We start from the raw sequence: 23,592 nt of genomic DNA on the forward strand, positions 1-23,592 counted from the left end.
CTGTATTATATTGAAAACACATTATTAACGCATTATTTGATGTTTTACTTCAAATAATGTGAATTTTATTTATTTGTTAAAATATACACTAATTTCAAATCTGATGACTGCAACACACACCAAAAAAAGTTGGTACAGTCGTCTGTTTACCAGTATGTAACATCATCTTTTCTTTTAATAACACTTATTAAGCGTTTGGACAGTAAAGACACCAGTTGGTTAAGTTTAGCAAGTGGAATTTTCCCCCATTCTTCCATTATGCATTATGCATTTCTGCTCAACTGTACGGATCCCTCGTTGCCTTATTTTGCGCTTCATAATGCATCACACATTCTCAATCGGAGACAGGTCAGGACCGCAGGCAGGTCATGCTAGCACCCGCACTCTCTGCTTACACAACCATGTGCTTGTAACACGGGCATTATGTGGTTTGGCATTGTCCTGCTCTGGATAGCAGCATATGTTGCTCCAAAATGTGTACATATATTTCTGCATTAATGGTGTCCTCACAGATGTACAAGTTACCCATGCCAAGGGCACAGACACACCCCCATACCATGACAGATGCTGGCTTTTGGACCTGATGCTGATAACAGCTTGGATGGTCTTTTTCCTCTTTGGCCCAGAGAACATGATGGCTGTTTCATCCAAAAACTATTTGAAATGTTGACTCATCGGACCACAAAACATGATTCCACTGTGCTACTGTCCATCTCAGATGAGACTGACTCGGCAGTGCTTCAGGACAGTGTTAATGTATGTGTTCTGCTTTGTATAGTAAAGCCTTTACTTGCATCCGTGGATGCAGCAGCGAATGGTGTTGACTAACAAAAGGTTTACCAAAGTATTCCCGAGCCCATGTCAGTATATCCATTACAGACTCATGACGGTTTTTAAAACAGTGACGTCTGAGGAATCGGAGATCACATGCATTCAGAAGTGGTTTTCAGCTTTGCCCTTTACGCACCAAGATTTGACCGGATTCCTTGAATCGTTTAATTATATTGCGCACTGTAGAAGGTGAAATTCCTAAAATACTACCGATTTGTCTTTGGGAAACGTTGTTTTCAAAGTGTTGGATTATTCGCTGATGCATCTGTTGGAAAATTTGTGTGCCTTGATCCATCCTTGCTCTTGAAGGTCTAGGCCTTTTTGGAGGCTCCTTATATACTATGATTAGACAATTACCTCACCTGTTTCACATCACCTTTATTTCAACTTGTCACATCAGTATTAGTCCTAAATTGCCCCTGTCCCAACTTTTTTTAAAACGTGTTGCATGCATACAATAAACATTTACCTTAAAAAAAAAAAACTATGCAGGTGATTAGGTAAAGCATCAAAGACTTTGTCTTTATACATTTTTTTGTTTAAATACAAGTCAAAGTACAAGTCACTCCTCTTTATTTTTTATTAGCATTTTCCATCCCATCCCAACTTTTTCGGAATTGGGGTTGTAGATTCAGTTATCTACCAGTTAGCTACTTTTTCTTAGTAGCTTGAAATGGAGTTAGCAACTTTACCAGCAGGGTAGTTTGGCTATAGTTTAGCTGTTTTAAATCATGAGTAGTTTATAATGTGGCAAGTTACCATTACCAAAGTTACCAAAGTAACTTCCTCAAAACTCACTTAGAGGTATATCATTTTACTCCTGTACTCACAGCTCTATGAACAGGCTACTTTTTAAATTTATTCAAACCATGAGGAAGGTACTTTACTGCCAAAGCTCTTTGTTTCTCTCCTTCATCTTCTCTTTGCCTTTATCATTTCTGGAAGCTTTTGAGTGCTTCCTGCTTACCGTTAAACACTAACTGTATCTCACAAAAGCCACACCCACATCCCCTGTCTCAGCCAATTACCTTTCAAACTCAACAGCATTCTGACTAAACTCACCTGTTTTTACTTACAACCACTGTATAAATGCAACTTGGTTTTGTGGTGTGGTCACTATCCCAACTTACAGTTCTAAGCTGTTATATACAACAAGCAGTTAGAATAAAGGTTAAAAACAAGCAGTTTGTTATAATGAGATGTATATACAGTGCTGTGAAAAGTATTTGCCCTATTCTGATTTCTTCTGTTTTTGTGTATATCTCATACGAAACAGTTTTAGATTTTCAAACGAAATACAGCATAAAACAAAGGCAGAAAAACAGAGTAAACACGCAATACAGTTTTTTATTGAAGCAAAATAAGTTATCCAACATCTATCACCAATGTGAAAAACTAATTGCATCTTAAAATCAGGTTGTGCCACCTTTAGCAGCAATAATTGCAACCAAAGACTTGCTAACTGAAGATCAGTCTTCACTTACTTCTAGGACTAAGACAGGGGTCTGCAAGCTTTACTATCAAAAGAGCCCTTTTTTTGGCCCTTCTCCCACCAAATAAAATTCATCTGGATCTGCATAACCTATTTGACCCTTAAAATGATGATAACACAAAGTTTTATATTTAGTTGTACTATATATAAAATAACTATAGTTTGTTGCATTTATAAAATTATAGAACAACAAAAATAAAACTGTTGACATTTTATTGCTGTTTTGGACTGTTATAACAAAGGAAAACACCAAACTCTTATGAAGAGGAGAAAAAAACAAAACACTGGCATATTTAGGCCTACTTTGAAATAAAACACAGAAGTATACAGGCCTATTTGTGTCCTTCCCTTAATACTTGTGAAAAATTAAGCAAATAAAAAGTTTTATTTTGTTCATATTAATGAACTTTATTGTGAAAAAGAACAGAATAATCATCCTCTTCTGTTTTCTCCTCAACAACGCACAGCAATCAACTGTCGAGCTTGAACATAAACGACAACTACATCAGCTCAGGCTCTAAAATAAATATTTTATTGCAATTTAATAGCCTGTTAAATGATAGTGTTCTCACCTGTTTAATATGATTTCTGTTTCTGAACATCACTGCAGAGCTTCTCTATATCACAGCTGTCAGACACGGCTTTAATCTTCATACAGGACTGCAGACTGTTATCTGTGAGCGCGAGCAATATTTTGATTTGATGTAGTTCACTTGAGAAAACCTGTTTGCATAAATATGTGGATCCAAAGATGGACAGGACTCCAAATGCATACTTTTTCATGTTCCTATATGTGTCAGGAATGGCATTCCATGTTTCCTATACAAGTTTATCAGGTTTGGGGAGGTTTTCAATATCTCGCCATTTGTGCTCCTGAGTGAGAATGGCCTTCTGACACGCGACATCTTTGAGATCAGCCATCAGGCTTTTAAACTTGGACACCCATAAGTTTTTATCAGCCACGTCGGCCAGTTCATTTTCAAGCTCGGGTTGACTTACTCCTGTGAATGCAGTATCAGTTCCGAAATCGCTCTTTTACGTTCATCACCATCTTAGTACTTTTTAGCAAATGCTCTTTGCTTGTTCTGGAAATATCTTTCAACGTTACATTTTTTGTTGTTTGCTAATTTCTCTCCACATATCAAGCACACAGGTAAGCCAGCATCATTGGCAGTGAAAGCAAATGTATCTGTCCACGCAGAATTAAACTCTCTATATTCCTCCCAGACTTTTTTTTTTTTTTTTTTTTGGATTTATTTGGTTAGCTAACCGGGGGTCGGAAACTCAAGATTAAGACGCACATTTTTGTTGACAAAATATTAAAACACTTTTGATTTTATTTCACTGTCACAGTATCACCTCAAGCTCCAAAATAAGAGGTGTTCCCTTTGAAAGAAAAAATAAAAATAGTCATTATTTATTTCCACATTATTATTTTTTTTACAAAACTACTGCAGAGGGGCTGAAGTGCCGCCGGTTGCCGACACCCAGATTAGGACTTACTCCTATGCTGTGGATCATTGTCTTGCTGCATAATCCAGTTGCAAATGAGTTTCAATTTACGGACTGAAGACCAGACATTCTCCTTTAGGATTTTCTAGGAGAGAGCAGAATTCATGTTTCCCTCAATTATTGCAACTTGCCCAGGCCCTGAAGCAGCAAAGCATCCCCACACCATCACATTTCCACCACCATGCTTGACCATCGGTATGATGTACTTTTTGTGGAATTCTGTTTACGCCAGATGTAATGGGACCCCTGCCTTCCAAACAGTTCCACTTTCAACTCATCAGTCCACAGAACATTCTCCCAAAAGGTTTGAGAATCATCAATGTGTGTTTAGGCAAAATTCAGATGAGCCTTAATGTTCTTCTGGGTTAGCAGTGGTTTTCACCTGGACACTCTTCCATGGATGCCATTTTTGCCCAGTGTCTTTCTGATAGTGGAGTCATGAACATTGACCTTTATCGATGTAAGAGAGGCCTGTAGGTCCTTTGATGTTGTCTTTGGCTCTTTTGTGACTTCCAGGATGAGTAGTTGCTGTGCTTTTGGAGGAATTTTAGAAGGTCGGCCACTTCTGGGAAGGTTCACTACTGTGCTTTTCCATTTGGAAATAATGGCTCTCACTGTGGTCCTGTGGAGTCCCAGAGCCTTTGAAATAGCTTTGTAACCCTTCCAGGGTGTATTTCAATCACCTGCTTCCTCATCATTTCTGGAATTTCTTTCAACTTTGGCATAGTGGCATGTTACCAAGATGATGTCAGACAGGAACACCTGTACTTTATTTGGGATTAATCAGTCACTTTATTTGATGGCAGGTGTAACATCAATTAAACATGAGTATAACATGAGTTTGAATGTGACTGATTGATTCTGAACACTGTCACATTCCCAAATATAAACGGGTGTGCACACTTACACAAGCTGCTTATTGGAAGTTTTTTGTTTTTCTTTTTTTCCCCAAAAACATTTTTGGGTGTTTGTTACTTGATATTTATGTTGCAATTTCACAATAAAGGTGAAAAAGGTTCTGACATGATTTAACTTAATTTTTTTACATCACAAAAACCTGCCATTTCAGCAGGGGCGTGTGGCCTTTTTAAATCCACTGTAAGCCAGCACTGCAAAAGAAAAAATAATAAATTGTTACGCCACGGCCAGCAGATGGCACTGCGGCACGGCTTCGTCACGTGACTCTTTTGTTTTCGTTCGCTTCCCGCTTGGACATTGAATTAAGTTTGATCATGTCTCTGATTTGCCCCAGGTGTCCATGTTTTGGTTTGATTAGGTTTGCTATTTAAACTCCTCGTGTGACTGCGCACTTCGCGCAGTTTTATAGTTTATACCAAACTGCTGATGCGGGTCCCGGTTATGGGCGATTACGATAGTGAATGCGTTAGCATGCTAAGAGGTCTGGTTTCATGCCCTGCTCTAGTTTCAAGCCATGATACCAGTTTCGTGGTTTCCTGGTGAAGACCACGTTTCCTGTGTTTGTTTGTTTACTGTTAATAAAGACTTTGACCTGCACCTGCATCCGCCTCCAGTCCTGATACGTAACAGAATACTGCGCCCATAATGCGGAACAGCAGGTCGCCATGAGCGTCCCCGAAGCGGCCGAGTCTGAGGAGTGGCGCCGTTCGTTCGAGGAACAGAGCAAACAGCTCACCGAGGAAATTGCTCAGCTCCACCGCCTTCTAAAGCCGCTGCAGCAAGCCGGCCCATGTGCCACGCTGCCATCCGTGCAATTTCCCACTCCCCTGCTGCCGGAGAACTACGCTGTGCAACGCAGCCAGCAGAGCTACCCGAACTACTGGGGCCTCCCGCTGCAGGGGAGTTATCCAATGCCATACAGCCAACAAAGCTACATGAACTTCTGGAGCTTCCCACTGCAGGGGAATTGCAGTGGAGCTCCCCGCGGAGGTCAACCCGGTGACCTTGGCGCTCCAGCCAGAGGCCTACGGAGAGGTCTTGGCTGTGGAGGTCAACCTGGTGACCTTGGAGCTCCAGCCAGAGGCCTACGGAGAGGTCTTGGCTGTGGAGGTCAACCTGGCGACCTTGGAGCTCCAGCCAGAGGCCTACGGGGAGGTCTCGGCTGTGGAGCTCCTGCATGCTGAAGAAGCAGTCCCGCTGCCCGGCCGAGGAGGCCGTCCCCTGCCCGGCCCAGCCGAGGAGGCCGTCCCGCTGCCCTACCAGGCCGAGGCAGCAGCCCTGAGCTCCAGCCCTGCTGAGGACGTCCCTCAGCCTTCCAGCCCTGCTGGGGACTCCACCCAGCCTTCCATTGGCGCCCAGCGTTCCAATGCCGCTGGGGGCGGTGCCCAGCGTTCCAGCGCCACTGGGGGCGGTGCCCTGACTTTCAATCTCGATGGGGGTGGTCTGCTGGTCTGCTGCCTGGCAGAAGCCGTCTTGTTTTCCAACACAGCATCAGACAGTTTACACTGGGGCCCAGGACCGCTGTTGGAGGGGGGTTTTGTTATGCCACGGCCAGCAGATGGCACTGCGGCACGGCTTCTGACTGGTCATGTGACTTTGTTTTCGTTCGCTTCCGGCTTATTTAAACTCGTGTGACTGCGCACTTCGTGCAGTATTATAGTTTGTATGGTTTTATATAGTTGGTATGGTTTGTACCAAATGTCTGATGCTCCCGTGTATGTTCGATTATGATAGTGAATGCGTTAGCATGCTAAGCGGTCTGGTTTCATGCCCTGCTCTAGTTTCAAGCCATGATACCAGTTTCGTGTTTTCCTGGTGAAGACCACGTTTCCTGTGTTTGTTTACTGTTAATAAAGACTTTGATCTGCACCTGCATCCACCCCCAGTCCTGATATGTAACATAAATAAAATAGCACAAATACAATAACAAGACAGACACTACACAATCGTTCATATAATTTAGGATTTAAAATACGGTAGATGGTTTAAAAAAAAAAACAAAAAAAAACAGATGGTCATTACACATATTGTTGCAGATGTGTTTTTCTTGTTTGAGACATTTTTTAAAGGAGCTGTATTCTGCAAATTGTTTTTTTTAAAAAAAAAAAGTTTTTCCCTGTTGGTGGCTATAAGGATTTGCAGCAAAACAGAAAAATGTGAAGTCTCTTCTTAGTGCGGTTTCAAATCAGAGACTTTAGCTGCAGCTAAAATGGCATACTACATGTATGTTTTACTTACATTATGTGTTTGAACTAGTTCTGGTAATACAGTCAAATAAAATAATTGTTTTTGCACAAAAGATCATGACCAGATATAGTTTAAAATTAGTCAAGATGTCCATAACGGACATTGTTTGACTGACATCGTTTGACATAACAGACATTGTTTAACTTTAAACAATTCCTAAGTACTAAAAAATGGTTTGAAGATTTCTTTGAAACTGCCAAGTGCTGAAAAAATAGTTTGTCTCACAAGCCAGTTGTACTTCTTTAGAGGCTGTTCCAGACATTAAAAAAAAAAAAACATATGTCACAGCCTTAACTAAAACATGGGGTCTATGAAGTATGTAAATTAGTAGAATAAAATAAGTTTTGAATATTATAAATAATTTAGAAATAATGCTTGTTCCTCCATTTAATGTCACTGGTGTTACCTATTTTAAATATTTTAAATTTTAATGTTTTAAAAACATTTTGACATCACAGAATAATGGATGAATGCTTCCAGAGTAAACGTTTACAAGACTGAGTGGCCATTTCAGCTAGCACCAGTAGTTTCTCTCTATATTCAATGTCATTAATTTACAAGAATATGGGTTATTCACTCTAAGTATTTAATTACAGGCACAATTTCCAAACAGAATATGAAAACACAATTACAAATTTGAATATTTTGCTGGTCAGACAATCTTTGTAATTAATATAATATAAGAATGGCCCATATAGCAGCTTGCAGCCTCTGACACAGGGTTGTACAGTGTGACAGTTTTGCTCACATTTCCAATAAGAAAAAATTCTGTGTGGGATAGCCAATTGTGTGCTGTCAATGAAGTCAACATCCATCCATTTTCCACACCGTTTATCCTACACAGGATCGTGGGGAGCCTGAAATCTATCCCAGGGAAATCGGGGCACAAGGTGGGTGGGGGATACCCTGGACAGGGTGCCAATCCATCGCAGGACACAATAACACACTCTATGGACAAATTGGAAATGCCAACCAGCGTACAATGCATGTCTTTGGATTGGGGGAGGAAGCCCACAAAGCACGGGGAGAACATGCAAATTCCAGAAACACATGGCGGAGTTGGGATTCAAACCTCCAACGCTGGAGGTGTGAGGCAAACGTGCTAACCAATGAGCTACCGTGCCCCCCGAAGTCAACATCTTGGCACGTCATCCTCTGAGAAAAGGCCACATTTAGTGGATAATGAGTCACCCTCAGCATCTAATGTTTCCCTGGGTACGGGTAATATTAGCTCTAGTGTTAGCACAGCTGAAGGGGCAGCCTCCTTCTGAACTGACAGACTAAACTATCAATTTAACACACAATAGGTTAAAGATTAGCCTAGCCAACCAAGCCAACAAGGTTATGTTCTGTAGGTACTGTCAATTCAACTTTTAAATGGGATCAATTTTAGAAACATATCCTGTGAAAAAGACATATTGCATGTTGAGATACTTATCTTACTAACACGCCATTACCGCTGCTGTGTTACCATCTACATGGTAAGTTACTGCAGTGTTTGTCTTGCCTTGTAAGTAGTAATTTGCAGGTTGTAATGACATAATTTTCAACCTCAGCATGTTCGACTTGCGATGTGGAAAAAACAACATGGACACCTCCATGTTTGTCTTTTATTAGCAACAAACTAGCCCATTAATTGTGATGAGTGATGCATATTTTTCTCCTCAAACAGCTAGATGCATAGTCAGTGTTTTAGATTTAACATGTGAATATGTCTGTTGCTTGATCTAAAGCAAATACTTATATATACAGCAAAACTCATCTAAGAGTGAAAAGATTATTTCTGATGCTGTGCACAGCCATGTTGATTTGACATCACACCATAAAATGGGAAGGAACCAGTAGTTGAGAAGACTATCCCAAGTTAATGAGTAGGTATTTCAAGTTGAGGGGATGTCCTCCTTGGCTTTTAATTGTTGGAGGTGAGGAATTACAAGCTGCAATCTCCAGTTGAACGCATCTAACAGTCAATCCAGGTTTTCGTGATTTTACGATCAAATAAAATCAAGCAAACTCCCCAATATTCAGAGGAGCTTGCAATGTTTTGAAAATTACCACAGATTTTCAGCAGATTTGGGCCTAGATTCATCATGTGACATCATCACAAGACACATTCAGCCAAAACCCTCTTCGATTCATGTGCTTTGAACATGAGTACAACTAAAAGGTCTCATTTACCAACAAACATCACTGTGAAAGACAGAACAAAACAATTTTGTACAATTGCAATTTCACCAACTCAAGTAGTTTTACACAATAGAAGCACAAAAAACTCCAGATCATATATTTGGTTCTACTGGTTGTTTTCATAGAGTAGGCTAATGTATATTAATGAACAATGGGGTCTACTTCATGAATATATATATATATATATATATATATATATATATATATATATATATATATATATATATATATATATATATTAGGGATGCACTGAATGTTCGGCAACCGAAATTATTCGTCGAAAATAGCAACACAAAAAGCATTTTCAGTGTTTGGCCGAATAAATTTGACCGAACAATGACGTGTTTGATGACGCTCCAAATAGCCTAGCAACCAGAGTGGGATGCGCGAATTTCACGACATCCACTTCCGGCAGCGTGCTCGGAGCGATGAGGGGGCGCGCGCATGCACGAGCGCCGTGCACGAGCGCATGCTCTTTGAATGTTGACAACCGTGACATTGTTTACTGTGGACACGTGCGTTTAATTGTTTCTGTTCCGGAGTATTCTGTCACGCATGACGTAAGGGAGTAGAGTACGAAAGCAGGTAAAGACGTATTTATTTAAGGGAACATAACATTAACAACGTATCTAACTATACTATATCTACTATAATACTCCGCGAGGTGTACAGGGACGCGAGCGGTATATATCCCCAGTATAGAACCGAATATAGAATATAGCCGCATAGAACCGAATATAACCATTGTTTGCACTCTTGTCAATGCACTTTTTTTGTTGTAGGCTACAGAGTGTTATATTCTTTCAGCAGTCAGTTATAGGCCTAACATAGGCTATTCAAGGGGGGCTCAAAGATGACCACATCAAAATATTTTTATTTTACTCATTTATTTATTTAAAGTTATATTGTGCCTTGTTGGTAGCCTATGCCTGCTGGAATGAAAAAAAAATGTTCAGTGTTAAATAAATATTTTGAAATTGTAGTTTTTGTAATTAATTTTTTATTTGAAAAGCAAGACAAAATAGTAAAAATCACATTTTGACTATTTAATTTATGCAATGGTGAAAAAAATGGTAAAATTAATGGAAAAAAACGCGAAAAAACGTTCAGCCAAGTTTTTCATTATATTCGGCTTCAGCTTCGGACAAGAATTTTCATTTCGGTGCATACCTAATATATATTATATATATATATATATATAATCCCTAATATATATCCCTAATATATATATATATATATATATATATATATATATATATATATATATATATATATATATATATATATATATATATATATATTAGGGATGCACCGAAATGAACATTCTTGTCCGAAGCTGAATATATGTATATACATGTATATATATGTGTATATATATATATATATATATATATATATATATATATATATATATATATATATATATATATGTGTGTGTGTGTGTGTGTGTGTGTGTGTGTGTGTGTGTGTGTGTGTGTATCTATCTATCTATCTATCTATATATATATATATATATATATATATATATATATATATATATATATATATATATATATATATATATATAAACTAACGTCAGAGAAAACTGGCTGTGAATTAGGGAGGCAGAGGAAGACACCACACCGACTGATTAAAGGCGCGTAAACATGATTTTCACCTGAGTCACTTGAAATGTGTTTTATAGATACAAGAATAATACAAAAAAAAATGACTGAAAATATGAAGAAATATTAATATATAGGACATTTAAAGACTAAACGCAATAATTAACCTCAGATTTTAAACTAATATAAACAAGAGCAGAGCTGCAATATTACGTAGATAATACTTTGCACAGAAGTTAAGCAAAATATATTTACATTATATTTGAACACATTGAAACTTTTCAGGCGCAGTTGACGTCACCGCTCAAAATACTTCCCACTTCCGCTTTTAGAGCGGAAGACAAACCCTTCAAAGTCTTCACGTAGAAGCGTAGCTGGAGATATGGTGAATAAGATTTCAGTTGCTAAAACAAATAGCTAAGTTAAGAAAACGTATTCAGGCTGGGCAACGATACATTATCACGGAGAAGAAAATCCCATCGAGTGAGGGAGAAAGTCGTGAAGCCGCGGAAGTCGTTTAACACTGGAGGTAAACGATAATTATGGGTTTTGTTTCATGTAGCATCTTGGCTAAACTGATCGGGCCGCGCTGTTGGACTTGTAACCGTGCGCTAGCAAGACTGAGCTAGCTAGCTAGCTTTATAGCTTAGCCTGTTAGTTAACAGGTAGCGGCCGCCTGCGCGTTAACATCTCTTATCCTCTTTAAACCCCCACCACTCATTCCTCTGTCAAAGGGTGTTTCTCAGCGTCCATGTATTATATGTATTGAGTAGAAAGATTGCAGAGAGTTCTGACAGGCTCTGAAGGCGGCGGTGTGTTAGCATTGTGGAGGGGGAGTGGCTCAGGAGGGAGTCAGTTAGATGTGAGTCAGCGTCGGAGTCAATCTGAGAAATGAAAAATTAGCGCTGATGAAAATTGTTTTAATAGTTTTAGTAAACTCGTGTGAGTGGTATTACGCTCAGTATTTGAGTTTATATGTGAGCCGAAGCTAAGTTGCCTCCTGCTCGTGCGCGAAAGTGAAACTTGGCACCGGTTGACACTGGGACGAAGTGGGTAAGCTGCATTCGAGACAAGGCCCCGTGTTGCTCTCTGCTGTGTTTTTAACGAGAACTAAGCGGAAAAGCGCGCGCTGTTTCCTTAGCTTACTGTACTCAGCTGACGTTAACGCCCAGTTACTCGCCACTTGCCCCTAACTGGATGAAGTGAGTCACGTACCGTTACCGTTATCATTACACCAGGCTTCAGTCGCTTGCTAAGATCTCGGCATTACGAGTACTCTTTAAATAAATAACTAAAAAGTGTAGAGTAGATAGCTCAGTGTATTGAAAGCTTCCACATGTCCGTGTGTTAAATTAGTGTTACAGTTGAGGTCATAAATTTATATACGCCTTGCAGAATGTTGATAATTTTAATAAAATGTCATAAAAATTGCATTTTGTTTTTTTATTCAGTCTTGTACTGAATGTTATTTCACACAACAGATGTTTACATATAACCCACAAGATACACTAATAACTAAATGAACCAGTTTTACATCCGCTTGAATATTAACACTGTGTGTCGTTACCTGGATGATCCACGACTGTGTTTGTTTTGTGATAGTTGTTCATGAGTCCCTTGTTTGTCCTGAGCAGTTAAACTGCCTGCTGTTCTTCAGAAAAATCCTCCAGGTCCTGCACATTCTTTGTTTTTTTCAGCATCCTCTGCATATTTGATGTTGATATGATGTTGAGATCCATCTTTTCACACCGAGGACAACTGAGGGACTCGTGCACAACTATTACAAAAGGTGCAAACATTCACTGATGTGCAAGAAAGCAACACGATACATTAAGAGCCGGGTGGGGGTGTAAACTTTTGAGCAGGATGATCGGTGTAAATTGTTGTTTTTGTTTAAAGATCATATTGTTTTCATTTAATACTGCACTTCAGAAGATACATAAGATATTTACATGTTTTTCAGAAGACAAAATAACAGTTTACATAGATCATCCTTGTACAGGCGTATGTAAACTCATGACCTCAGCTGTAATGCAAGTTTAATCTGTTCTTTATTTCTACCTCATTGTATCTTGAACCCTGTTACTCATTCTTCCCTGATCACTTCCAGTTTAATTTGCATAAATCGACAGTTGGAAATCGTGTGAAAATTTAGCTTTTAAAAAAAAAACAAACAGTTGATTTCTTGACTTAGCTGACCTCCGTGCCAGGCCAATACACATTGGAATAGTGTGAGTAGTTTGATTGACACATTTTTAATATGCCATAACCACCGACCACATGTGTCTTTATTCACTTGTCAGCTGTCATGGTCGGCGAGCGGCGCAATGGGAACCTGCTGGTTCAGCTTGGCCCGAAACAGCAGGCTTACCCAGAGGAGCTGATCCGTCAGAGACGTACCCATGATGGCCAGACCGAGTACCTGATCCGCTGGAGCCTGCAAGCCGTGGATGATGGCTCCAGCTCAGGCGGCAGCGGTAATGAAGGAGGCAGCAGCAGCGGGAACTCCGGCGTGGGCAGCTCCAGTGGCTGCGCTTCAGGAGAGAGTAAGACCGAGAATATCCTGATGTGGATGTCAACTGAGGATGTGTACGCCAACTGCCCTACGCTACTGGGAAAGCGACCACTGCAGGAGGAGAAGGCGAGACCCAGTGGCCAGTTCCCCTCCGATGTCACCTTCGATGAGGTGGACCTCTGCGACATGAAGGAAGACGTCAAAAACCTTGTCGAGCGAGCACGGAAGCAGATGGCCAAAAACAGCGATTTTGCCATTAGTCTCACACACACCATTCACGTGCTGAGTGCTTACGCGAGCATTGGCTCACTGGTGGGAGTCTTCAAGGAGACTGGGGCACTAGACCTGCTCATGGAGCTGTTGGGAAACAAAGAGCGACAGACCCGCCGCAGTGCTGGCAAAATGCTGCGTGCTCTGGCCTCGCACGATGCAGGTATGTCACAACTGTACTATTTACTATTTGTACACACCACTAAATGTGTTTACCACTAAATGTGTCAGTTTAAACGATTAAAAATAATGTAGAATAATACATTCTTTATAGTGCTGTTAATGCCAAAGCATCTAAAATCGCTATAGGTGTTTTCTTGAGCCCAGATTGAACCAGTGAGGAAATGCAGCACACCGTTTAGCTGATTGTTTCTGGTATTAGTGCTGGTGTGTTACACACACATTTGAAGTATTCGGCACACCATAATGTTTCAGTCCACTAGTCACTAGTTGTCAGCGTTACCAGGAAGCTGAAGGAAACATATGATACATCATGTTGTTACAGCTTGAGTTGGGCAATATGACACAAATATCGTATCGCAATACTTGGATGTTTCTACGATACACGACGAGTATCACAATATAATCTAGCTAACAAACTGTCCGCAAAATAGTAGTAAAATAAACAAAAAAACTGTTAAACTAACTTTGACTGTACTTTTTCTTTAATGCCTACATAAACAAAGATTACGTTTAAAAAAAAAAATAAAACAATTACATCAAATCAACAGTATCCATTCAGTACTATTTAAGTAGTAATTATTAAAAACATAAATGCATCACCATACCAAAGATATCTCACAAAAGTGTATCGTATAATCATTTATCTCAATATTATATTGAGATATTGCCCAGCCCTGGTTATGACTCTAACGGACGTATTAAATCATTAGTGGTGTTCTGGCTTATCTTGAAATACTCTAGCACTAAAAATGCTACAAAATATTTAGAGTGTGGAACATGATGATGATGATGATGATTTGCTGAGAATGATCCTTCTGTTCTTATTACTGAGAACTAGGGATGTCATGATACCAAAAATCTAGTAGTCGGTACCAATACCACCAAAAGTACATGATACTCGATACCAAAGTCGATACCACGGTGTGGTATAAAAGTAAAATAATAATTAAAAAAAAATTAAAACTCTCCTGGAGGACATCCTCCTCTGGCTGATTCTGGCAAAGAGAGAGAGAAAGAGAGAGAGTTTTTAGTTATCAAACACTGTCTGACAATGAGTGGAGGCTACAGTGGAGGTGCTCCTAGATGCGTGCGCGCACATGCACATGCACATACACAAACACACACCCCTTATACTCTGAATGCAAAGAAATACTCTGTTAACAAATAACTGGCTATCGCTAACATTACATGGAGCATAACGTTAGCTGGTTTCACAGCCACAATGTCAGCTGCCTCAAACAAACATAATATAGGACAGTCTTTCAAGTGTTTCGCCAAATTCCAGGTGTTTTCTCACTTTGTTTGAAATGAGCGATCGCATCGGCTGCACACCGGCTTCAGAGCATCAATTAAGTTTGTTGTCACCCGCCTCGAATGCAGAGTATTTCCATATTCCATACCACATTTCCTCTCAACGAGTCAGGGTGGAGCTAAACTTGTTAAGCTAAGCTAATCTTCTGTAATTTTTTCCCGCGTGGTTGTAGGCGGTCCTCTTCTTTACCACTTGTGGGTCGACTAAAACACTTGTGCGTATTTGCTGCCCCCTTCAGGTCTGGAAGAATTGCAACCTCGGTACCTCCATTAGAAACGGTTCCAATGCTATTCCAGAAAAACAAGTACTGTAATGTTTTAAGAATGTTGGTACCGAAGTATCGGTTCTCGTGATATCCGTACTGAGAACCCAGAGAGCAATAATGATGCGGATACCTCAAGGCTAAAGGTCAGTTGTAAGTATTGATAGCCTTCAAAGATTTAGCATACTTTTGACCCTGTGCATCTCTTAAACTTGCACGTCTTGCGCAATCATTTTGTTTTCCCGTGTTTTAGTTTGGCCTGGTTTGGGTCGCTAGAAGTAATGCTTGCGTTTTACCTTGAGGTTGAAATGGTTCTTGAGTCAAACGTCATGGCATAATACAGTTTTGTACAAATGAAACTCTCTTGCTGCCCGTTTCATTCACTAAGATTCTTTCACAAAGCCACCTCATTCAGTGGAAGCAGGAAGGGAGGGTTGTACACGGAAGAGTCAACCGAATTTTATCTGCGGTAGAGTTTTATGTCCATGAGATCGAGTAAAACCTGGTGCTCTGTGGAGCTGATTAAACAACACTCTGTTTACTAAGAAGTCACTAAGCAACAGGGAGCAGAAACTATAAGGTTTGAGCAGGATGGAGCGTAATAGAGAACAAATATTCCAGTATACTGCTTATGTAATATCTAAGGCTTTTGTACCTTTATTTGTCGGTAATGCTGGTCTCTCACTACTTTTTACGTAAATAGAATTCACACTGCAAATTTTACACTAACTACAAATGTTCCTTTTTATTATTTTCTTTCTAGTGTGCTTTCCCTGCTGCGTGCGAGTGCAAAGTACACTGATGAAAACACAATGAGTATTTTTCTTCGGTCCTGGGAGTCTCGTATATAACTCCAAACACACAGTGCAGGACTTTTAAAACCTGGTCATAGTAGCGTTTAATCATTCTTTTAACGTTTACTTTTGCTTCTTTTAAACATCATCCTTTCTATGTGAATGATGACCTCGGTTTCCTTTGTGCAATGTTTGCATTGTGTCCAACGTTGTTGGGTTAAATAAACAAATCATCAAATTAAGTGCGATGTTGATAATAAAAGGTGTGAACATTTTTACTCTTCGACCCAGGGTCCAAAAACTCCACACAAAAAATGTGTATGTCAGTGTTAAATAATGTAACTATGTAATGTTAAAGCAAAGTGAACAGCGTGTAGTACATCAGATCGAATACTGAACTTAGAATTGATTACATGTGAAAATCCTGTAGCATAGACTACATGTGTACTGTCCCTTCTGAAAATCCTGGAACAGCAAAGCCAATTCCTTTTGTTTTTCCTATACACTAAAGACAAGGCCAGAAGAGTTTCAGCTTTCATTTCCTGATGTTTAAGTCTAGACCTATTAAACAACTTTGAACATGGCACCTTTTTGTTTGAGCAGATTCTTCAGGTGATCTAAATTATTGGAACACGTGACTGACCGGTGTTTCTTGTTACCTAGGTGTGTCCTGTTGGAGCGACTGTTTAAACACTTAATAGCTCTGAATATTTACTCTTGGTTTGAGCCCTGGGTTTCACCTGTGAAGACTGTGTTTGTTGTTAAAAAGAATAAACCAACATGAAGACTGGAGAGCTGTCTTTTTCTTGGGGGGTGGGGTGGGGGGGGGGGGGTGATATAGACATAACTGCTAAATGAATGCAGAACTAGGTGAAGGAATGTTTACGTTTCTTCTTGTAAATAAGAAGAAGCCATCGGGTCTTTGCGTCAGAAAGCGTAGTTTACATTTTTAAGATACAGAAACACTTTTTTTTCTCTAAACTGAGAATTAAGCTGCTGGTATACTTCCAAAGACAAATGTATCTTTTTCAGTATGATGTTTGCTGCCAGCCTAATTATATAATAATTATACAATTATGCATATTTGAATACCCGGTTAATTGTTTCAGACCTCAGGATTCAAATACGGAAATCGCTGTGTGTGTATTTGTTGTAATCTACCTCCACACAGAATACAGGAAGTATGAAAAAGCAAATCCATGTCTGGGAATATTTTGTTGCAGTGAGCAGCACCAATGTGGTCTGCATCATGACTTTCTTTCTTTCTTTCTTTCTTTCTTTCTTTATTTATTTATTTTTGCCTTTTGTATGCTTCTGCAGTTTCAAATGTGAAGTGCATGGTATAAAAGAGAAATAGCACATTAGCAATTATATATACTGGCATACACACTTGTGTGGAGTTTTCATGTGCGTTTTGTTCGTTGTATTTAAAATCGTTAAGGTTTTAACGGTATTACTACTCTTACCAATACTGCTTATCGATCCGGTATTTAAAGGTATTTTTATCGGTATTTTGTGTTGTGGTGTTTTGTTTTTGTTTATTTTTTTTAATGAAAAAAGAAACAAATTGAGAAAAAAATTAACTTTGCTTTATTATTTGAAATGTGAAAGAAATAAAAGAATAATTTTAAAAACAAGTAAAAGATACGTTGAATGCGTAATGACGTTTCACCCAAATGAATTCATCATTTTAGCGTAAGGTAAGCAAACCATTTAGGGCGATTTTTACATTTATTTTAAACGGCATGAAGAACGGCGATTCAACATGACTTTAATGAGCAAAAAGATGTTGGATCGATGTCGGAGTTGAATGTTGTTTGGATGCTGTGAGAGACCTTGTTTATGTGATGATTATACGTCATTGTTATTTGGGAAGGGTGCTAGCATGCATACCTGACGTAGATGGGGAACCGGAGACGAGCTAGCTAGGCAGAGGAAAACTTTGCATTTCTCTGTCTGCACATAATGCACTTTTGAAAGATGCTTTGACAGATCGCTTGTGATGCAACGTTGTCTGCATCAACTTAAGTGAAGTGTAACCACACTTTTAAACGTTTGGTTCTCTCCACCATCGTTACTCTGTGTATTAAGTACGAGCTTTCGGTGTGTGTGTGTGTGTGTGTGTGTGTGTGTGTGTGTGTGTGTGTGTGTGTGTGTGTGTGTGTGTGTGTGTGTGTGTGTGTGTGTGTGTGTGTGTGTGTGTGTGTGTGTGTGTGTGTGTGTGTGTGTGTGTGTGTGTGTGTGTGTGTGTGTGTGTAAGAGACAGACAGCCTCCGTGCACGAGAGATGTCACGTCTAGATTGCGAATAACGAAATTGCAGACATACATCTTAATGTTATCACAAATTACAAATGGTTTGTGACAAACTTTTATTTAGCAATAATAAATAGGAAATATATTTTCTTAATTTCTCCAGTACCGAAAGCAGAACATGTCAGAGCTTGTAGATACTACAGCCTTTCTTAAAATTAACACCGGGGCCAGTTTAATACCGGGCTTCAGTACTCATCCCTACATTTAACTGCCATGAAAAATGATACTTAATTACACATTAAAGAGGTTTTCCCCCTCATTAACTCTTAGAACCAGATGAACATAACTTGCAGGCATTATTGGTTTCATATCTCAGGAACTGTTTCACTCGTATGCACTTTGTTAGAAAGTGCTTTCCCTTTCCAAACATTCTAGCAGTAATTTGGTTTTGAAAATACATCAGTGTTCAACATTGTGTTGAAAATGCACTCCTTACACTTACTGTCTTATTTTATTTAGATTTTTTATTCACAATCGACAGAAAATAAAGGTTTATTTTTCCACAGCTGTGATTTGGACCTTATTCCCATTCCCATTGTGTCTGGCTACGAGCGAGTGTATTGACTATATAAGTGTCAAAGTTCCATCAAATTTTGCCAGGAGTTTTCAAACACACATCACTTTCCGTCTCTGATACATCCTACATCATTGTGCCGAAAAGTACAGCCAAACACATGACCATAAATTACCAGTATGGCTTTACACAGAGCCTCTTGCATCATAACATAGAGTAGCCTTCATTTCCCCTTCAGCAAGGCCTTGTCTTTGAACTTGTTAGCTACCATCCACCCGAGAGACACACACACATCCATGGAGAGCGAATCTCGCTCCTCAAGTGTACACAAACAGCATGCTGACAAACCATGACAGAAAAGCTTTTCCATTTCAGCAGAGCTTGGTGTTTATACTCACTACCTAGCGGTAGTTGGTTAGCTCCCTAACCTCAACTTTCCTCTCATATTGCAGGGTGAACATTGTGAATCGTTGACTTGGCCGTCCATGTCATGGTCTAACAAACGCAGCACTTCAGGATCACTATAAAATCCCAAACAGCCAATCGCAGCAAGCTAATCACCGAGTGCATGTTGGCTAAAAACAATCTTTTGTTAACTGAGAGAGTTTGCTCATTCACGCTTATTCACACTTGTTCTCTGGTTATGGTAAGAGAGTGGAGGTCGACCGATTGATCAGTTTTGCCGATTAATCTGCATTGATAACTGATTGCTGGAACTATCGGTTATTGGCAAAAATCCGCAGGGATAGTTTTTCCATGTTGTGACTGTAGCGCAAGCGGCTGAGAAGGGTCCGCTGTCATTATACGTAACAAGAGTGGCCTCTAGAGGGGAAATAAAAACTATTACAGACCAATTTTGTTATTTGAAGTGTTTTTTTTTTGTTTGTTTGTTTGTTTGTTTGTTTTTCATTTTGAATGTCTGTATTTGTTATTTGGAGTGCTACTCTTTGGTTCAGTTTGGGTGTATATCTTTTATTTGCTTTAATATTTATTAATAGTTTATATTCATATTTATGTGTATATTTTGTTGAAGAAAAAAAGTGCAGTACATGCTCATGGTACAGTCAGTACTGTGTTTTTGTAATAAAGTATTTTACTTTGAGTGTTACGTTTACATGCTATTGGTTGTTTTAATCGGTTATCGGCAGATACTTCCTAACTTTATCAGTATGGTTAAAATCCACTATCGGTTGACCTCTGTAAGAGAGAATGTCAAAATGACGGTGTGCTTGAAGAGAACCAGCAGCATAATAAGTTTGCTTTTGTTCTGACTGACTCTGGGAGTAATGTGTTGATTCTAAATGCTGAGTCGTAAAGTGCGTTTCCTGTGTGTTTTCAGTTTTTGTCCTCTTGGTACTCTTACAGGAAGTCGTGCCTACGTGCTGCTGTCCCTAAGCCAGCAGGATGGCATTGAGCAGCACATGGATTTTGACAACCGCTACACTCTACTGGAGCTGTTTGCAGAGACCACGTCTTCAGAGGAGCATGGGATCTCTTTTGAGGGCATCCACCTCCCACAAGTAAAAATCCCACATCTCACTTAGCGTCTGCTCTGCTGTTTTACATTAACCTGGTTTTTCAGTCATCTAGATCATTTCAATTGCTTAGTAGTAATAAGTCAAGGCATTTTAAATACTTTTTAATTTCATTAATTAATAAATTTGTATATTTGCTGTGATGTAAACTACCCTGGAGGGAAGTAGTGTGAAAGCACCAGGAATGTTAGGATGGTATTGTAATGTGATGATCAATAACCTTGCAGACATTCACAGTGATCCACAGCTTGCAGAATGTATTCACACCCTAGTGATTTCAACATCAAATTTAAATATTTTAGAAGGTTTTTTTGTTTGTTTGTTTGTTTTTGTTTTGTTTTTTTAAGATTTAGATGCTATCAAAATTATTTTAAAATAATCACTAAACTAAACACAGATTAATTGATAAGTATTCAAATCGGAAAGGAAGCGATTACAGATTTGAGTGTCTCGGATATGTCTCTGTGATCTTTGCACATTTTTGATTGATGTTTTCTTATGCAAATTTTCTCCAGCTCTGTAAAATTAGATGGAGAATGTTGATGGACAGTTATTTCCGATCATGTCACAGATTTTCAGTTGGATTTACAGCCCCTTCCACTAATAAATATTGGCACACTTGGTAAATATGAGCAAAGAAGGCTGTAAAAAATTGTCTTTATTGTTTAACCTTTTGATCTTTTGTTAAAAATTCACAAAAAACTGTGCTCTCATTGATCTCAAACAATTGCAAACACAGCGCAGGTTTATGAAAAACAAACATTGTTGTTAAATATAGGTGTGCAAAAATTATTGGCACTCCTGTGAATTCATGAGAAAAATATATTTGAAGTATATTCCCATTGATATTTAAAAAATTTTTAGTACACCTGGGTGACTAGGAACAGGAAATTGTTCAACCATGAGGGGTATAAATATAAGTAACGCCCAGGCCAAATTCCCTTCGTCATTCATAACAATGGGTAAGACCAAGGAATATAGGTGTGATGTGCAGCAAAAGGTGCTTCACAAAATGGGAAGTGGCTGTAAGAAAATAGCCCAAACATTGAAAATGCCCATTTCCACCATCAGGGCAATAAGAAAGAAGTTTCTATTGATACAGTGGAGCTGTATCTATATTGTCTCTACGCACTATGTAGAGGATGGTTCGAGGGGCCAAAAAATCTCCAAGGATCACAGCTGGAGAATAGAAGTTCGTTGCATCTTTGGGTCAGAAAGTCTCCAAAGCTACAACCCGAAGTAGGGCTGCACAATTAATCGAATATTGACCTTTTATTATGACTTTGACTGCCCACGATTATATGAACATGATTGACTGCGATACTGATGCTTAAAGTTCGACCTCCCCATAGAAAACTCCGCTTCCTAAAGTCGAGCGCTTCTTAAACTTACAGCCAGTCACCATAGAGTGATGCAGGGATGACGTCATTTTGTAATGCCAAAACCTGGAAATGAGTTAGCATTTTAATGCTTGCGCTGCAAGCTTCTCTTCAGGTTTCAGAGCGAGCTGCACGCTCAGCGCTTGCGCGAGGGGAAATCATGACAATAACATGTTGCTAAATGGGACTGCAGATGTTGTCGGGGACATTAAACGTCATCGTGCTGAACAGGAAAAATCTTTGCAGATAAACTGGTTCAGGTATGCTGTGCACAATTCTCAAAAAAATGTGGATGAAGATTCATCCACAGAGTAAATCTGTATTATGGAAAATGTTTTAAATCAAGTTTGTAAAAGTTGTCGGAAGCTCGGTGATGTTGAAGTCAAGCGTTTATAGCATACAGTTGGCTGTTTATTTCTGGCAATTGTATTTAGGCTTCAAACTTCATAAAAGTTGAGTTCTTTTGTGAAAATGATCTTGATGGACAAAACGTGTTAGTATTGTAAACTTTTGATCACAGAGCTTATTTTTTTGCAATAATCTAAAAGCCTATGGGAAAATACTATTGGGTTTTTGTCAAGGGAACCAGTGTGATGCTAACTTCTGGGTTCAGGTATAAAATGACGTCATCCCTGCAACACTCTATTGGGTGATTTGGCTGCGTCTCTCCTCCTGTAAACACTGTTAATGCCTTTTCTGCATTCGCCAGTTGTTTTCATTTGGTTGCATATTGTTATATTTCATTGCAGCATAGTTTCATTTGGTTAACGGCATTTTTATTTTTACTCATTCCATAATTTGGGTACAATTTTATTTATATTTTGCTTCTACGAGATGATGCACTTTAAGGACCAGTTTAATTTGATGCAAAGATTTGTACATTAGCAGGAATGTAGCACAACATGGAGGTGAAAATAGCGGCCTGATGTCCCTAAAATCAATGAATAATCGCGATAAAGAATCGTGATCTCAATATCGATCAAAAATAATCGTGATTATCATTTTGGCCATAATCGTGCAGCCCTAATCTGAAGTCACCTATATCACCACAAATTGTATGGAAGGGTTCCAAGAAAAAAGCCTCTACTCTCATCCAAAAATAAACTCAAACATCTTCAATTTACCAGACACTACTGGAACTTCAAATGGGATCGGGTTCTATGGTCAGATGGAACCAAAATAGAGCTTTTTGGCAATAAACACCAGAGGTGGTTTTGGCACACACAGAGAGGTAGCCATATGGAAAAGTACCTCATGCCCACGGTTAAATATGGTGGTGGCTCTTTAATCTTTTGGGGCTGTTTTTCTGCCAGAGGACCTGGACATTTTGTTAGGATACATGGCATCATGGACTCTATCAAATATCAACAGATATTAAATGAAAACCTGACTGCCTCTGGCAGAAAGCTTAAAATGGGCCGTTTTTGGAAATTCCAGCAGGACAATGATCCAAAACATACATCAAAATCAACACAAAAATGGTTTACTGACCAAAAAATCTAGGTCCTGCCATGGCCATCCCAGTTCTCTGACATGAAACCCATAAAAAATCTGAGGGTTTAGTATTGACTAAAAGGGTGCCAGTAATTGTTGCACACCTATATTTAACAAAGAGGTTTGTTTTTGTATACACCTGTGTTGTGTTTGCAATTGTTTGATATCCATGAGCGCAGAGTATTTTTGTGAATGTTTTGAACAAAAGATCAAAATTTTAAACAATAAA

The 23,592-nt window shown here is 39.1% G+C and overlaps 1 protein-coding gene across 7 annotated transcripts in view; it reads left to right on the forward strand.

Moving 5' to 3' along the window:
- Positions 1-9,668: 9,668 nt before the first annotated feature.
- Positions 9,669-23,592, forward strand: part of LOC108263249 (cullin-9) — a 60,699-nt gene continuing 46,775 nt past the window's right edge. For 4 of the 7 annotated variants that reach the window (XM_017463876.3, XM_017463883.2, XM_017463878.3 and 1 more), the window contains exons 1-4: positions 11,139-11,320; positions 12,489-12,580; positions 13,095-13,739; positions 20,321-20,475. In XM_017463876.3, the coding sequence (XP_017319365.1) occupies positions 12,514-12,580; positions 13,095-13,739; positions 20,321-20,475 (867 nt within the window). In that variant the 5' untranslated portion in view covers positions 11,139-11,320; positions 12,489-12,513. Of the gene's footprint in view, positions 9,773-11,138; positions 11,321-12,488; positions 12,581-13,094; positions 13,740-20,320; positions 20,476-23,592 lie in introns of those variants that run through there. The other 3 variants (XM_017463877.3, XM_017463881.3, XM_017463880.3) reach the window with 3 other exon arrangements.

The sequence above is a fragment of the Ictalurus punctatus genome, chromosome 3 (genome assembly GCF_001660625.3).
Source record: "Ictalurus punctatus breed USDA103 chromosome 3, Coco_2.0, whole genome shotgun sequence".
In the NCBI taxonomy this organism is placed as follows: domain Eukaryota; kingdom Metazoa; phylum Chordata; class Actinopteri; order Siluriformes; family Ictaluridae; genus Ictalurus; species Ictalurus punctatus.